The sequence below is a fragment of the Diadema antillarum genome, unplaced genomic scaffold, assembly GCF_040938485.1.
Source record: "Diadema antillarum isolate AM-2024a unplaced genomic scaffold, OU_Dant_1.0 seq00001129_RagTag, whole genome shotgun sequence".
NCBI classification, from domain to species: domain Eukaryota; kingdom Metazoa; phylum Echinodermata; class Echinoidea; order Diadematoida; family Diadematidae; genus Diadema; species Diadema antillarum.
In genome coordinates, this window is record NW_027271942.1 from 263,648 (window position 1) to 276,942 (window position 13,295).

A 13,295-nucleotide genomic window follows, 5' to 3' on the forward strand; every position below is an offset into this window, starting at 1 on the left:
TTATTTCACACAGTACAGTGAGCTAACACTAACAGAAGCTCGAGATATTTTTGAATGATTGAATTTGTGTATATATATTTATTAGTGGGATAATCGTGTAATTGAGAGATATGTGTTCTCCTTGGTGTTCTAAGATAAACATTTCAACATCAACATACAGAAATTTTTTTTATTTGATCAGGGGTGTGTGACGAAATTTGATTATAATCTGTGTAAAGATTAGAGGAAAAAGAAACTAACATTAGTTGTTTTGTCTCTTGTTCTATAGTGTGAAGCTGGTCTTGGTACCCGTGTCCTTTTCAACCACCTGTTCCACACTCCGCAGAAGATAATCATCATTGGTCCAGCGTGCTCCACAGCGGCGCAGGCTGTAGCCGCCACCGCCTACCATTGGAACCTAGTCACAGTAAGGATGCCTTTTACCCTCAACATTGCCTTATCATTACAGACACTCCGCCCACACCCAAGTACTCAATTGTAGCGGAACCGAGGGGTATCGTAAGATACTTGCCCCTTCTCCCAGCCCCTTAAAGATAAAGATTTGCAAAGCTGCCTCCTTTCTGAGTAGAACATGCTCTTCTTGGTTTGCGCCCGTACTGGGTGCAAGGACAGTTTATGGTTTTTGACGTAGACCTACACGCTTCTTTTGCTCGGTCGCCATAATTAGTGATTGTCATTGTCTTTGCGCCCGTGTCGGGTGGACACAAGGAAGACATATTGATCAAAAAGATCGTGCCTTCCTTGAAGGTACTTCCTATCTTCCTCGGTCAAGAGATACCAGAAATGAACACATATAAATATAACAAGTTTTTCTTCTCTCGCTCTGGCTCAGTAAAGGTATGTACAAAAGCGTTTGATATCAGTTAATGAATATGCTTAGATCTATATCAAAATGTTAACATTTCACTTAAATTCAGCTGAAAGTTAATAGACAGCTTTATTGCTAATACCGTACTGTCATATTATTTGGGTTTATGTGATCCAAATTGCTTTTTCGTCTCACTATTTTGTTCCAATAAATGATTGATTTTTATTATTTTGTATTTTAAACTCTGAAGAAGACCCGTTTTTAAGTCGAATGCTTGGCAAGTACAGGTATAAAGTGAACAAATCCGCAACGTCCCTCTGGCTCTTTTGATAGTCACAATTACATACACATAGTGTTATGTTATGTCTACCACTGTTCATTAATTGCATACAGTGCCTGTGTTTTGTACGAACAATGGAAACCTCCAGCCGTCCTTGCATCCCTTTTATTTTCCATTTTCACACGTTAGGGTATGTAACCTTAATTCCTTTGCCTTCTGCATCGATACCTTAATGCATCTTTCTTTCCCACAAATCCTTGTGTATGAGTGAGTAAGCCTTAATAGTGAGTGTGTGTGGGTGTGGGTATGTGTGCCTGTAGTGGGGGCGCAAAGAGGATGCATTATGAACCACTGAGTTTTGAGTGTGCTTGCCCGCGCAACCATGCCTTCCGTCTAGCAACGCAACACCAAACTGCAGCACAGAGCTTTCTACGCGTCACGGATTGCGATGTCTCCAAAAACCAGAAGACGAAGACGAAGAAGAAGAAGAAAAGAAGAAGAAGAAGAAGAAGAAGAAGAAGAAGAAGAAGAAGAAGAAGAAGAACTATACTATCAGTACTACTAGGGTCATCCCACTAGACCGACACCCACGAGTCATACAGCCCGCGAGTTCGACATTGAAACATGTCCATTGGTCCATGAGTCATACAGCTCACGAGTCATACTGCCCATAAGTTCGACACTGGGTAAAAACTGCCCACGAGTTCGACAGATGCAACACGGGGGTTAATGGGTCGGTCTCCGTGGGTCTTATTAGCTTGGCGTCCAACTCATGGGCTGTATGACTCGTAAGCTGTATGACTCGTGGGTGTCGGTCTCTTGACGTGCACCCCTACAGGTTACTACGTCTACTATTTCTACTAGTACTAGTACTATTACTGCTACTATTACTCGCTAAGAGAAATAGGTTCGAGTTTCCCCTTTTAGAGCTGCAAACCAATGTGACACTGGGGGCACCTTACGGGTGCAACTTTGCACCTTTCAGATCAGAAAGGTACAAAGTTGCACCTTCAAATATGCTCCCATTGTGACACTGGCATATAAGGTGCCAAGTTGCACCCGTAAAGGTGCAAACCAAATTTCCGTAGAGTGTACAACTAAACAACTACTATACTTCTACTGCTGCTGCCATTCGTGAATCATCATTGACGGAAAACACGACTCAATGCTTTGAGGAATTATAGATTTTTAACGTTGCACTTGATGGCGTAGGATCGCATGTGAGGTACAAGGATCATATGATATACTAATAACGCCCTATTCACAGAGAAAAGCATGCATGCGTTAAAGCTTGCAATCAAAGCTGATTGAATGGTATTGTTTGCTTCAAATTGCAAAGACAATTAATTGCCGGGAAATTTTCCCGCCCCCATCAAACGAGACATCTCTGCATGTCATGATACGAACAAAGGATTGTCTCAAAAGAATTTAATATGGCCCACACACATTCCTGTCCTTCATTTTGTTTGCTACTTTTTGTCTTTGATTATTGAATCGTGATACATGTTTATATTAATATTATTTCCTTATACGGCTGCATGGTTTATCGAGAGCAACATTATATCAGGAATATACCGCATTCATATTCCAAATTAAATGTCTGCACTCATTTCCGCGTACAATCAATGGAATATCTGCTGACATATTCATTCCACCTTCTTTAAAAGCAGGTTTGGTCCACTTACAGCAACAAAGGCCTGCTTTACAAGGGAGTCTTGCGTCAAAATACATTACAAAGTGTGCACAAAAAAAGAACTTAAACGAGCATAAATAGATACAGTTAACGGACAATCGATTTGTAAGAATATAACAAAATTTCTCAGCGACTACGGGATGGGGAATGCTCCTGTTCAATAGAAAGATGAAGAGATAAGGGAGAAGTGATAAGAAAGAAGAGATATGAGATAAAAAGACAGATCATAACCGTGACAACACCAGCCTACGGCGACGATGATTCATTATGTCTCTATCCTCTCTTTTCTTGTTTTTTTCTTTTCTAGCTTTCTTCCATCTTAAGATTTCATACGTTAATGAGGTTGGGATTTAACACAATCACGAACAAAAGTATAATAGATGCTGACTGTGCACACACAAAATAATGCGTCACCCAGTGACATGGGGTTAAATGCAACAAATACTAGTACATACAATGAGCATTTCAAAACTATACATGATTGCATCTTCGTGTTTACCTGTAGGTGAGTAAACGTGCAAATGTGACTGTCAGCATTTAGAACTTTGGGCCAATATTTAATTCTGCGAGATCTGTTTTTTTTTTTCGGTGTTTACAAAAGATATCTCACTATATTGACAGACATCCATTAGCCAAATATATAACAACAGAAAATACATATTGTAGGTACTGATCTAATGCAAAATAATTTCACGCACTAGCAGGACACACTGTAAGATTGAGGAAAATGCTCCCAAGATGTATAGATTTTCCCACGAAACGAATTTCTCCGCCAGATTCATAATGATGTTATTCTTTTTCGCGCTAAAATTGTGCCATAGGTGTCTTACTCGGCTGCCTCTCCAGAGCTCTCCGACCGGAGCAAGTACCCGTACTTCTTCCGACTGACGTCTGACGACAAGATCCTCAACGCCCCGAGACTTCGTCTCCTCCAGCGCTACGGCTGGAGCCGGGTGGCGACCATCCACGAAAACCATGAACTCTTCTCCCTGGTAAGTTTGATCTGAATTAAGGAATTTGCTCTCCTGCGCATATACCATCACCATCACTACTTAAACGTTATTATCTCCTTCGATGTCATTCTCACGACTTTTGATAAGTATATAATCACTATCATTACAGTCATAAGTATTGTTATCACCATTGTCCTCATCATTTTCCTCAACTTCTTCATTCGTCGTCACCATCGACAATCATTCGTCATCATATTGTTTCATTTTTTCACCTTCTCATTTATTTACTTACTTACTTCAATGTTTTCTTAGCAGTACCCCTTTCAATTGGTTATTTACTGTTCTACCAAGGGGCCTCGCTCACACATATACAGATTGAAATGTCATGAATATCTTGAACTTGAACTTGAACTTGAACTTTATTCTGTTTCATTTAAAAAAATATATAATTTGTACAATGACAAACTGAGGACAGGAAACGAGTACACGAACATGCATACGTAACATAATAACAACTATAAATGAAACATGGAAGCTACAAAAGACCGGAGTCTTGTCAGGGTAGTTCCCAACAGAACAGAATAATAGGAAATAATATTGCATTACGATCAAGATATAGGACAGGTGAAAATATCACAAAAAAACAAACAAACAAACAAACAGACAAACATACACAAAAAATATGTTATCATTAATGAAATTATAGTGTTTAGTCATATCACCCCTAGAAAACAAAAACCATAAAATTATCTATAATCATAGTGTATTTCATAATAACAACTCTAACTTTCTAACAAGTGTCTTTTCAGATTTTTCTTTAAAATATCTGTAGTTGGAGAATTTATAACTGTATCTGGTAAAGAATTCCACAATGAGGGTCCAGTGTGTCTAAGTGCGTGCATTACATACATCTTATCTACCTTAAATAAATGATATTTATTACTAATGCGAGTATTATAACTATGAATTTGATAATTAGATCTAAACATACCAGAAATCATCTCAGGTAACAAATTCATTCTATACTTGAACATATACATAAGAATATTAAACTTATTCAATTGATATATATTCATAATATTCATTTTCAGAAACAGAGGCATTGACGGTGCTTTATAATGGGAGTTTGTACAGAGTCGAATTGTTCTTTTTTGAAGGATAAAAGTGTCATGTAAATTTGATTGAGAAGTATTCGCCCATACAGCATTACAATAATTCAAATGAGATAAGATCAAACTGTTATATAACAAAATCAAAACCTTTGCTGGTAAAATACCTTTTAACCTATTTATTACTCCAATATTTCTCGAAATTCTTTTATTCATTATTGTTATATGTTTTTTTCCAGTTCAAATTACAATCAATATAAACCCCTAAAAATTGTGTATATTCCACTCGAAATAATTTTACATCATTCATTTTTACATCATAATTCAAATGATTTATCACCACATTCAAGTCAGAATGAGAAATCAATAAAGAAGAATCATCAGCATATAAAACAAATTTAACCACACGTGAAGTATTACACATATCATTAATAAATATCAAAAATAACAATGGACCTAAAATGGAACCCTTGGGGACTCCACGTAAAATATCACATGTATCCGATAAAGTATCTTTATATAATGTAACTTGTGTCCGATTGTTCAAATAACTTCTAAACCACTTTAATGGATGACCTCTAATACCATAACAATCAAGCTTTTTAATCAATATTAAGTTCATGATTTATCAGATCAAAAGCTTTAGACAAATCAAGAAAACTCCAATAACATGCAAATTATCATTTAACGCAGTAAGAATACTATCTTGCAGATCTACATGAGCCATTTCAGTTGAAAAATTAGAACGAAATCCATATTGAAAATTACATGAAATATTGTTGTATGACAAAAATACATGCAAACGGTTATATACAATCTTTTTAAGGATTTTTGAAAAACATGGTAATATTGATATTGGTCGATAATTTCTAACAAAATGCTTATCTTCTTTCTTAAATACTGGAATAACTTTAGCAACATTCAATTTCACTGGAACAATTCCTGTTACTAATGACATATTAAATATATGAGTTAAAGGCTTCAACAATAAAAATATAACTTGATTAATCAAAATTATCGATGAATTATCGATTCCGGTGCTTGCAGAATTTTTCATCTCTTTAACTGTATCATATATCTCATGATCTTTGACAGGAAAAAAGAAAAAAACAATTGTTTGACTGATGAGAAACAAAAGTCAATGGATCTGAAAGATAACCATATTCATCTTCATTTACAATATTTCCTATATTAACAAAATAATCATTAAAACAATTTGCAATTTCTCTTTCATGTGTTATTTGCCGACCATTATGTAATACATATGAAGGATAACTTGACCTTTTCTTCCCTAACAATCCATTTATGACGGACCATGTTTTTCTTAAATCATTTGAATATTTGTGAAGTCTATCATGATAATTTTTTTTCTTGGCATTTCTCAACAAAATAGTTACCTTATATCTCACTTCTCTATACTTCCTATTTACATTCTCATTATCATCTTTAATACTTTTCTTTAATAATCTGTGTTTTTAATTAATAAGGGACAATAGTACAAATGAAATCCATGGTTTCCTAATACTACTACTATGCTTCTTTCTCTTAAAGGAATGTCTTGTAGACATTACTGTTTTGTTAGTACAAAAAAGAAGAAGAAGAAGTTCTGTGTTGTGACATTAACACCTGTCTCTTCGGAGTCAGTGAACTTCACCAGTTGTATGAGCAAAATATCAAAACAAAATACAAACAATGAAATAACCTACACTACAAATCAACGTCCGATAGTCAAAAAAAAAGAGAAGAAAACTCAACTATCTTGACAATTGCAACTTGGCAGGGCAATCACGAAAGTATTGTCACTTTACCTACCCCCTACAAACTTACATTTCCCTTCTTCAACTCATTCTTCATCCTCATCCTCCTCCCCCCCTTTTTTTTTGGGGGGGGGGGGGGGTGGTGGGGGTGGGGTAGTTTCCTTGCTCCCTTGCTTTTCCGGGTCCATCAATGACCAGCTATCGTGAGGATGTTTCTCAGAATCTGTGCATATTGTAATATTACATACATAATTATATATGTCTTGTAGACATTACTGTTTTGTTAGTACAAAAAAAAAAAGAAGAAGTTCTGTGTTGTGGCATTGACACCTGCCTCTTAGGAGTCAGTGAACTTTACCAGTTGTCTGAGCAAATTGATGAGTCACGTGACATGATCACGTGGTTCAGAATCTAATGGCATGGGCTTGTGGTTACGATAAGCTCGCAACGAGGAAAAAAAGGAAATTGTCAACAACGGTGCTGAAGCACTTAATGGTATACAGTACATTTTTCTTCCTTTGGGAAAGTGAGAAATTAATTTCACAATTGTATACTCTCATTTCTTCGTTTCTGTAAGTTCATAAAGTACACGCAACAGCCAGAAATGAGTAAACTATTGATATGCAAACTACTTTCAAAGGACGTAGTTGTAAAAAATAATCTGATCATTCGGGATTAATGGTTAATGTACAGCGGTGCCAACGAGACCACCCCTGCCGCATTCTGTGATTTGTATTTTTATTCTATCTCACAATATACAATAATTATTCATCACGCTATACACACTTGATTATACACCTGAGCCGTTTCCTTCACGTGGTTGGAGTTTTTCCTCTTTGTAAGGTTTTTAAACTTGACAATCAAGTCTCCAGTAGTCTTCTCACATGCATTCCTTTAGAATCAAATTCATGACATAATTATACATATACATATATATATATATATATATATATATATATATATGTATACATATATATATATATATATATATATATATATATATATATATATACAACGTATATATATATATATATATATATATATACGAAAGAACAGAACTCAAGAAATGTGTCATGCTGTCAATACCAACAGTTTATTTCAAGAACACACAATTTTCTGGCTCCCTGCCCTTTGTCAAGTGATTTTGAATCTGAGAGAACTGCAGTACCATCCCAGCGCATCCTTTGTGTTGCGGTTGTAGTATTGTTAACTGTTATCGTTCTCTCAGAATCAAAATCACTTGGCAAAGGGAAGGCAGTCCAAAATGTGTGTGTTCTTCAAATAAACTTTTGATATTGACAACATAATTCATTTCCTGTGTTCTGTTCTATTTTTTATATCACTGTACCAACACGTTCACTACGAATTACTTAACAAACACACACACGCACACGCACACTCGCACACGCACACACACATACATTATATATATATACATATACGTAAAATATACAAAATGAAATGAGAGTATTACCTTCCCTCGAGGGAGAGAAGCACGGATTGGGGATGTTCTCCCGCAGTAAAGATTACTGTAGAAAAATGGGGGTAAAGTACTTTTGTTAAGCCTGTTCCCTCGGGCGCAAATGCATGCATACTATGAATGACTAATAACATCATGCATTCAATCTCTTACGTACACGCAGGCCATTGACCATATTCTGACTCTGCTGAAGGAAGCCAATATTACAATCATCGCCTCGGAGAGTTTCTCGGAAAGTCCGCGAAACCAAGTTGCCAATTTGAAGGTATAACTATGAATCATAGTATCACATAGCAAAAAGAAAAAATATTAAAAGAGATAAATTAATCAGTCTATTGTGACGAAAGGAAGAATTAGAACATGATAGCCGTAATCTGTTTCATATTTTTTTATAGTAAAGATACTAAGAGAGGTATGTGTGCTCTACGCAATCTTAAGTTACGCGAATTCACGCAAACTCCACCCGGGCGTTGTATACACAACAAAAAAGTAACTCCCCCCCCCCCCCTTGATAAAAATAGACCAAATTTTTAAAGGTTTTGAGCAAAATAATTTGCCATGAATATTTCTACATTTATTGACTGACTTCTGTAAAATCATTGAATCTGCCGCGTTATGCATGTTTATACACATATAAAAGACAAAATAGTCGCTTTTCAAAAGTCACAAAAGTAACTTTTGATGATCTGTGCTGTTACAGGTTGGTATACAATATGTGATGTCAATTCTTTCAATAAACTAAATGGATGTTGCAGTTTTTCATAATGGTTGAGCACAGCCTATTCCTCTAAGATTGTTCTCACCTTACACTAAAGGAAGTAAATACCTGAAAATGACTAAAAAGTGTCAGGATAGTTGTGAGGGGGTCAAAACGATGGCTGATAAAACAACAACAGCACTTAAACACTCACGAGATACAGAATGTTTCGAAGACTCTCCAAAATGACTCTTTTGACGTTTGAAATGTGACCATTTTATAAATGCTCATTCATGCATGACTCAATATACCACCATCATGCTCATTCCTACACAGAAGTTAGTCATTACGTATAGACGATTCTACAGAATTCAAAACAGATAGAATCCATTTGACCCCACTGAGTGCAAAAAAAAAAACACCCTTTTTTTGGCTTAAACTTTTTTGTTAAAAAGTTGCCTTGTTTTGATCAAATGAGAGTCTTTTTTTTGTCACTGTTGTGTTTAGATACTTCATGTAAAAGTAATTAGGAGTTAAACAACATATCTTTGAGGCCAAGGACTTTATTTTGCTACAGAATATTGATCGCGCAGTATACATTTCATCCTAAAGTTTGGGTTAAAATGTTGCTATGCTCATGCTATATTGTCATCTCAAATTCATCCATTTAGATGAAATTTGTAGGAATTAGAAGCCCCTATATACTGAGAATGGCTAATTCCACTGGGTCACAAAACATCCATGTTGATCTTTTCCTTAATAGACATTAAAAGGGCTTCTAAATGAGGTGGGCTAATGGCAATAGGGTTTCATAATTATCTAAAGAATTACCAAGCAGTATGGAAACAAACTAATGGGAGTGTAATGTATCTTCCTTCAACGATACTCAGGACTCAATGGATGACAATTTTGGTGTGCTATTCTATATACATCACATATCAATTGAATGTCTGATAATCATATATTAATGTTCTATCTCTTTCTTTGTTGTGCCCAATTTTTCATTTTGCCAAACACAGTTGCAGGATACAAAAATTATCATCGCAAACATGTATGAAAGCCCCGCCAGACGCTTACTTTGCGAGGCAAGTACAGGTGTATTGTAATTAGTTAGCTTCAGTCAGCCGTTCATTGTTTTTGTATGTGATGTAAAGCGCTACAGTATGCTACCCTAGCGCTGTAATGGCTGCATCGCCTACATCAATTATCAAATTATATACGGGATGCATGGAATTGGTAATTTATTATTGAACTGCCTACGATGTTGCAAAGTTGTTGTTGTTTTTCATTTCTCCCTTTCCCTTTCTCTTTCTCTCTGGAAATTACTGTTAATGATATCAATTCCATTCGATATCAGTCACCTATAGAAGTACATCACACTCGCCGAAAATGATATCCGTAGAATATTGATTATTTGCTGGGCTCGTATGGTGCTTTTATACTCTGCGTTCGTACAACTTCACATGCGGCAAAGAGGAGAGCAATTTTGGGCTTGAAAGTGCAATATAGCTAATGATGATTCGAAGACTAATCCATCTTGAATGAGCGTAACACCTATAAATCTGAAGAAAAAAACTGCAACGGTAAAAAATAACAACAAACGAACACGACAAACACAATAAAACCAAACAGAAAGACAACTAAACAAAAACACAACGTAGGTGCTGAACACAAGGGAAATAGTTTAGGCAGTTGATAATAAATAAATCAATATGAAATAAAATTTGGAGGGAATCTTTACGGCTGCAGATACCCTATAAGATGACTTAATAATATTGTAAAGAAAGAAACAAAAAGCGATTCATGAACATCAAAAGGATTTGAAGGTCCATACGACGACGACAACAACAAAAGCTATAAGTAGACAAAAACCATATCAAGAGCATGATTGTGACGTAAATCTCGTAACTGACGTGTTATATCAGGCTTGGCTGCAAGGCATGACGGGAAGGGACCACGTGTGGTTCATGATCGGCTGGTACACGGACGGATGGTACCTGCAGCGGGATGACACTTTGGATACCCGATGCACCCCGGAGAGAATGAAGGAGGCTGTGGAGAACGTTACATACATCTCCGTAGAAGGCATCAATCTCGGCAATGACCACGATCTCACTATCTCTGGCTTGGTGAGAAGACGGAACTCTTTTCTTTTCTCATCCATGAAACCTGGTTTTTTTTTCTCTCTCTCTCATTCGGATATATATATATATTTCTCTTACGGCCTGCTAAAATATTTAAATATGAAACTTTGGTGGTTCGAAATAAAAATAAACATAACAATCCAAAAAGATAATCTTTTTTTTTTTGGAAAGTTGGAGGCCCGACATCAATTTTAGTGGTCACAGGCTGCCGTCAATGTAGTGCCATTAAAAGTGATGTTGTGCTGCGCACTCAATGTCCAGAAGGCTATCTTTTGGTGGCCCGATTGTGATCGGGCACACAAGATTAAAAATGGATTGTAATGTTTCCTTTTATTTGGGGCCACTACTATTCATAATTAAAGTTGATAGTTGCCAGAAAGGGCCTCCAGAGAAATAGTCCAAAGTCGAGCCCTGTAAAAAAGAAAAAGAAAAAAATATATATATACATAATTTTACATATACATATACATATACATATACATATACATATACATATACATATACATATACATATACATATACATATACATATACATATACATATACATATACATATACATATGCATATACATATACATATACATACCCGTTAGTAAGCTCTCATTTGCAAGAATAGTCATGCGTATGCTGATTTAAATGATCAAATAATTGCCATCTTTCCTTCTGATCACAACATTAAAATGAAAGCAAAAAAAAAAAAAAATGTCACTTGCTACCTGTAGATGACTGCTGGGTACCAAATCTTGTGTTTTCACGAGGTTGATTCGTTCGATTACTGTAATGTCTGTGCAGCGGTTGACTGTTATTGTCACATTTTCATTTCGCTATTCTCAAATAGAATAATTGTATTTCTGAGTGACTGGATAGTGCATCAAACTTCTGACTCAGTTAATCCTTCTTTCGTTATAATCATGTTGTTATTGTCATTTGGGAGCCATAACAATTAGTTTGATGTATTTTTGATAAATGGCATCCAGGGATGTATGACATTGAAGTCAGTGATACGGATCGTGACTGAATATCTGATAAGATGAGGGCACTTTGCCCTGGTGTGGAAACAAGCGATGACATCATTGCATATTCCTTGTCGTGTCTGTAATTTGTCCCCGCCGAACGAGTTCGAGCAGGGGACTATGAAACGGGCTCCGTACGTGTGTGTGTCCGTCCGTGTGTCCGTCCGTCCGTGTGTGCGTCCGTGTGTGATCAAAATGTTCAAAATGCTACTCCTTCGCCATTTCTAACCCGATTTTGATTCTGTTTGCTTTATATGATAGCACTACATGGGAGCTTTGAAACTTCTATACAGAATTTCAATTGTGACCTTTGACCTTGACCTTTGACCTATATTGTACATTTTGCTTCAAAATGCTACTCCTTCGCCATTTCTAACCCGATTTTGATTCCGTTTGCTTTATATGATGGCACTAGGTGAGGGCTTCAAAACTTCTACACAGAATTTTGACCTTTGACTTCTTTGACCTTTGACCTTGATTTTTGACCTATATTGTACATTTTGCTACAAAATGCTACTCCTTCGCCATTTGTAACCCGATTTCAATTCCGTTTGCTTTAAGTGATGGCACTAGGTGAGGGCTTCAAAACTTCTACACAGAATTTTGACCTTTGACTTCTTTGACCTTTGACCTTGATTTTTGACCTATATTGTACATTGCCTACAAAAAGCTACTCCTTCGCCATTTCTAACCCGATTTTGATTCCGTTTGCTTTATGTGATGGCACTAGGTGAGGGCTTCAAAACTTCTACACAGCATTTTGACCTTTGACTTCTTTGACCTTTGACCTTGATTTTTGACCTATATTGTACATTTTGCTACAAAATGCTACTCCTTCGCCATTTGTAACCCGATTTCAATTCCGTTTGCTTTAAGTGATGGCACTAGGTGAGGGCTTCAAAACTGCTACACAGAATTTTGACCTTTGACTTCTTTGACCTTTGACCTTGATTTTTGACCTATATTGTACATTGCCTACAAAATGCTACTCCTTCGCCATTTCTAACCCGATTTTGATTCCGTTTGCTTTATGTGATGGCACTAGGTGAGGGCTTCAAAACTTCTACACAGAATTTTGACCTTTGACTTCTTTGACGTTTGACCTTGATTTTTGACCTATATTGTACATTTTGCTACAAAATGCTACTCCTTTGCCATTTGTAACCCGATTTCAATTCCATTTGCTTTAAGTGATGGCACTAGGTGAGGGCTTCAAAACTTCTACATAGAATTTTGACCTTTGACTTCTTTGACCTTTGACCTTCATCTTTTTACCTATTAAATGCTACTTCCGGCGGGGACATATATTACGCACCGCGTAATTTCTACTTTTCCTTGTTTGTTTACACACACACCATCGC

General features: G+C 36.4%; 1 protein-coding gene across 1 annotated transcript in view; it reads left to right on the forward strand.

Annotated features, from left to right (window-relative positions):
- LOC139744019 (gamma-aminobutyric acid type B receptor subunit 2-like) overlaps nucleotides 1–13,295 on the forward strand; it is a 77,966-nt gene that overhangs the window by 51,241 nt on the left and 13,430 nt on the right. The window contains exons 2-6 of the mRNA XM_071654483.1: nucleotides 269–406; nucleotides 3,603–3,773; nucleotides 8,244–8,345; nucleotides 9,797–9,862; nucleotides 10,703–10,906. Of these exons, the coding sequence (XP_071510584.1) occupies nucleotides 269–406; nucleotides 3,603–3,773; nucleotides 8,244–8,345; nucleotides 9,797–9,862; nucleotides 10,703–10,906 (681 nt within the window). The remainder of the gene's footprint in view (nucleotides 1–268; nucleotides 407–3,602; nucleotides 3,774–8,243; nucleotides 8,346–9,796; nucleotides 9,863–10,702; nucleotides 10,907–13,295) is intronic.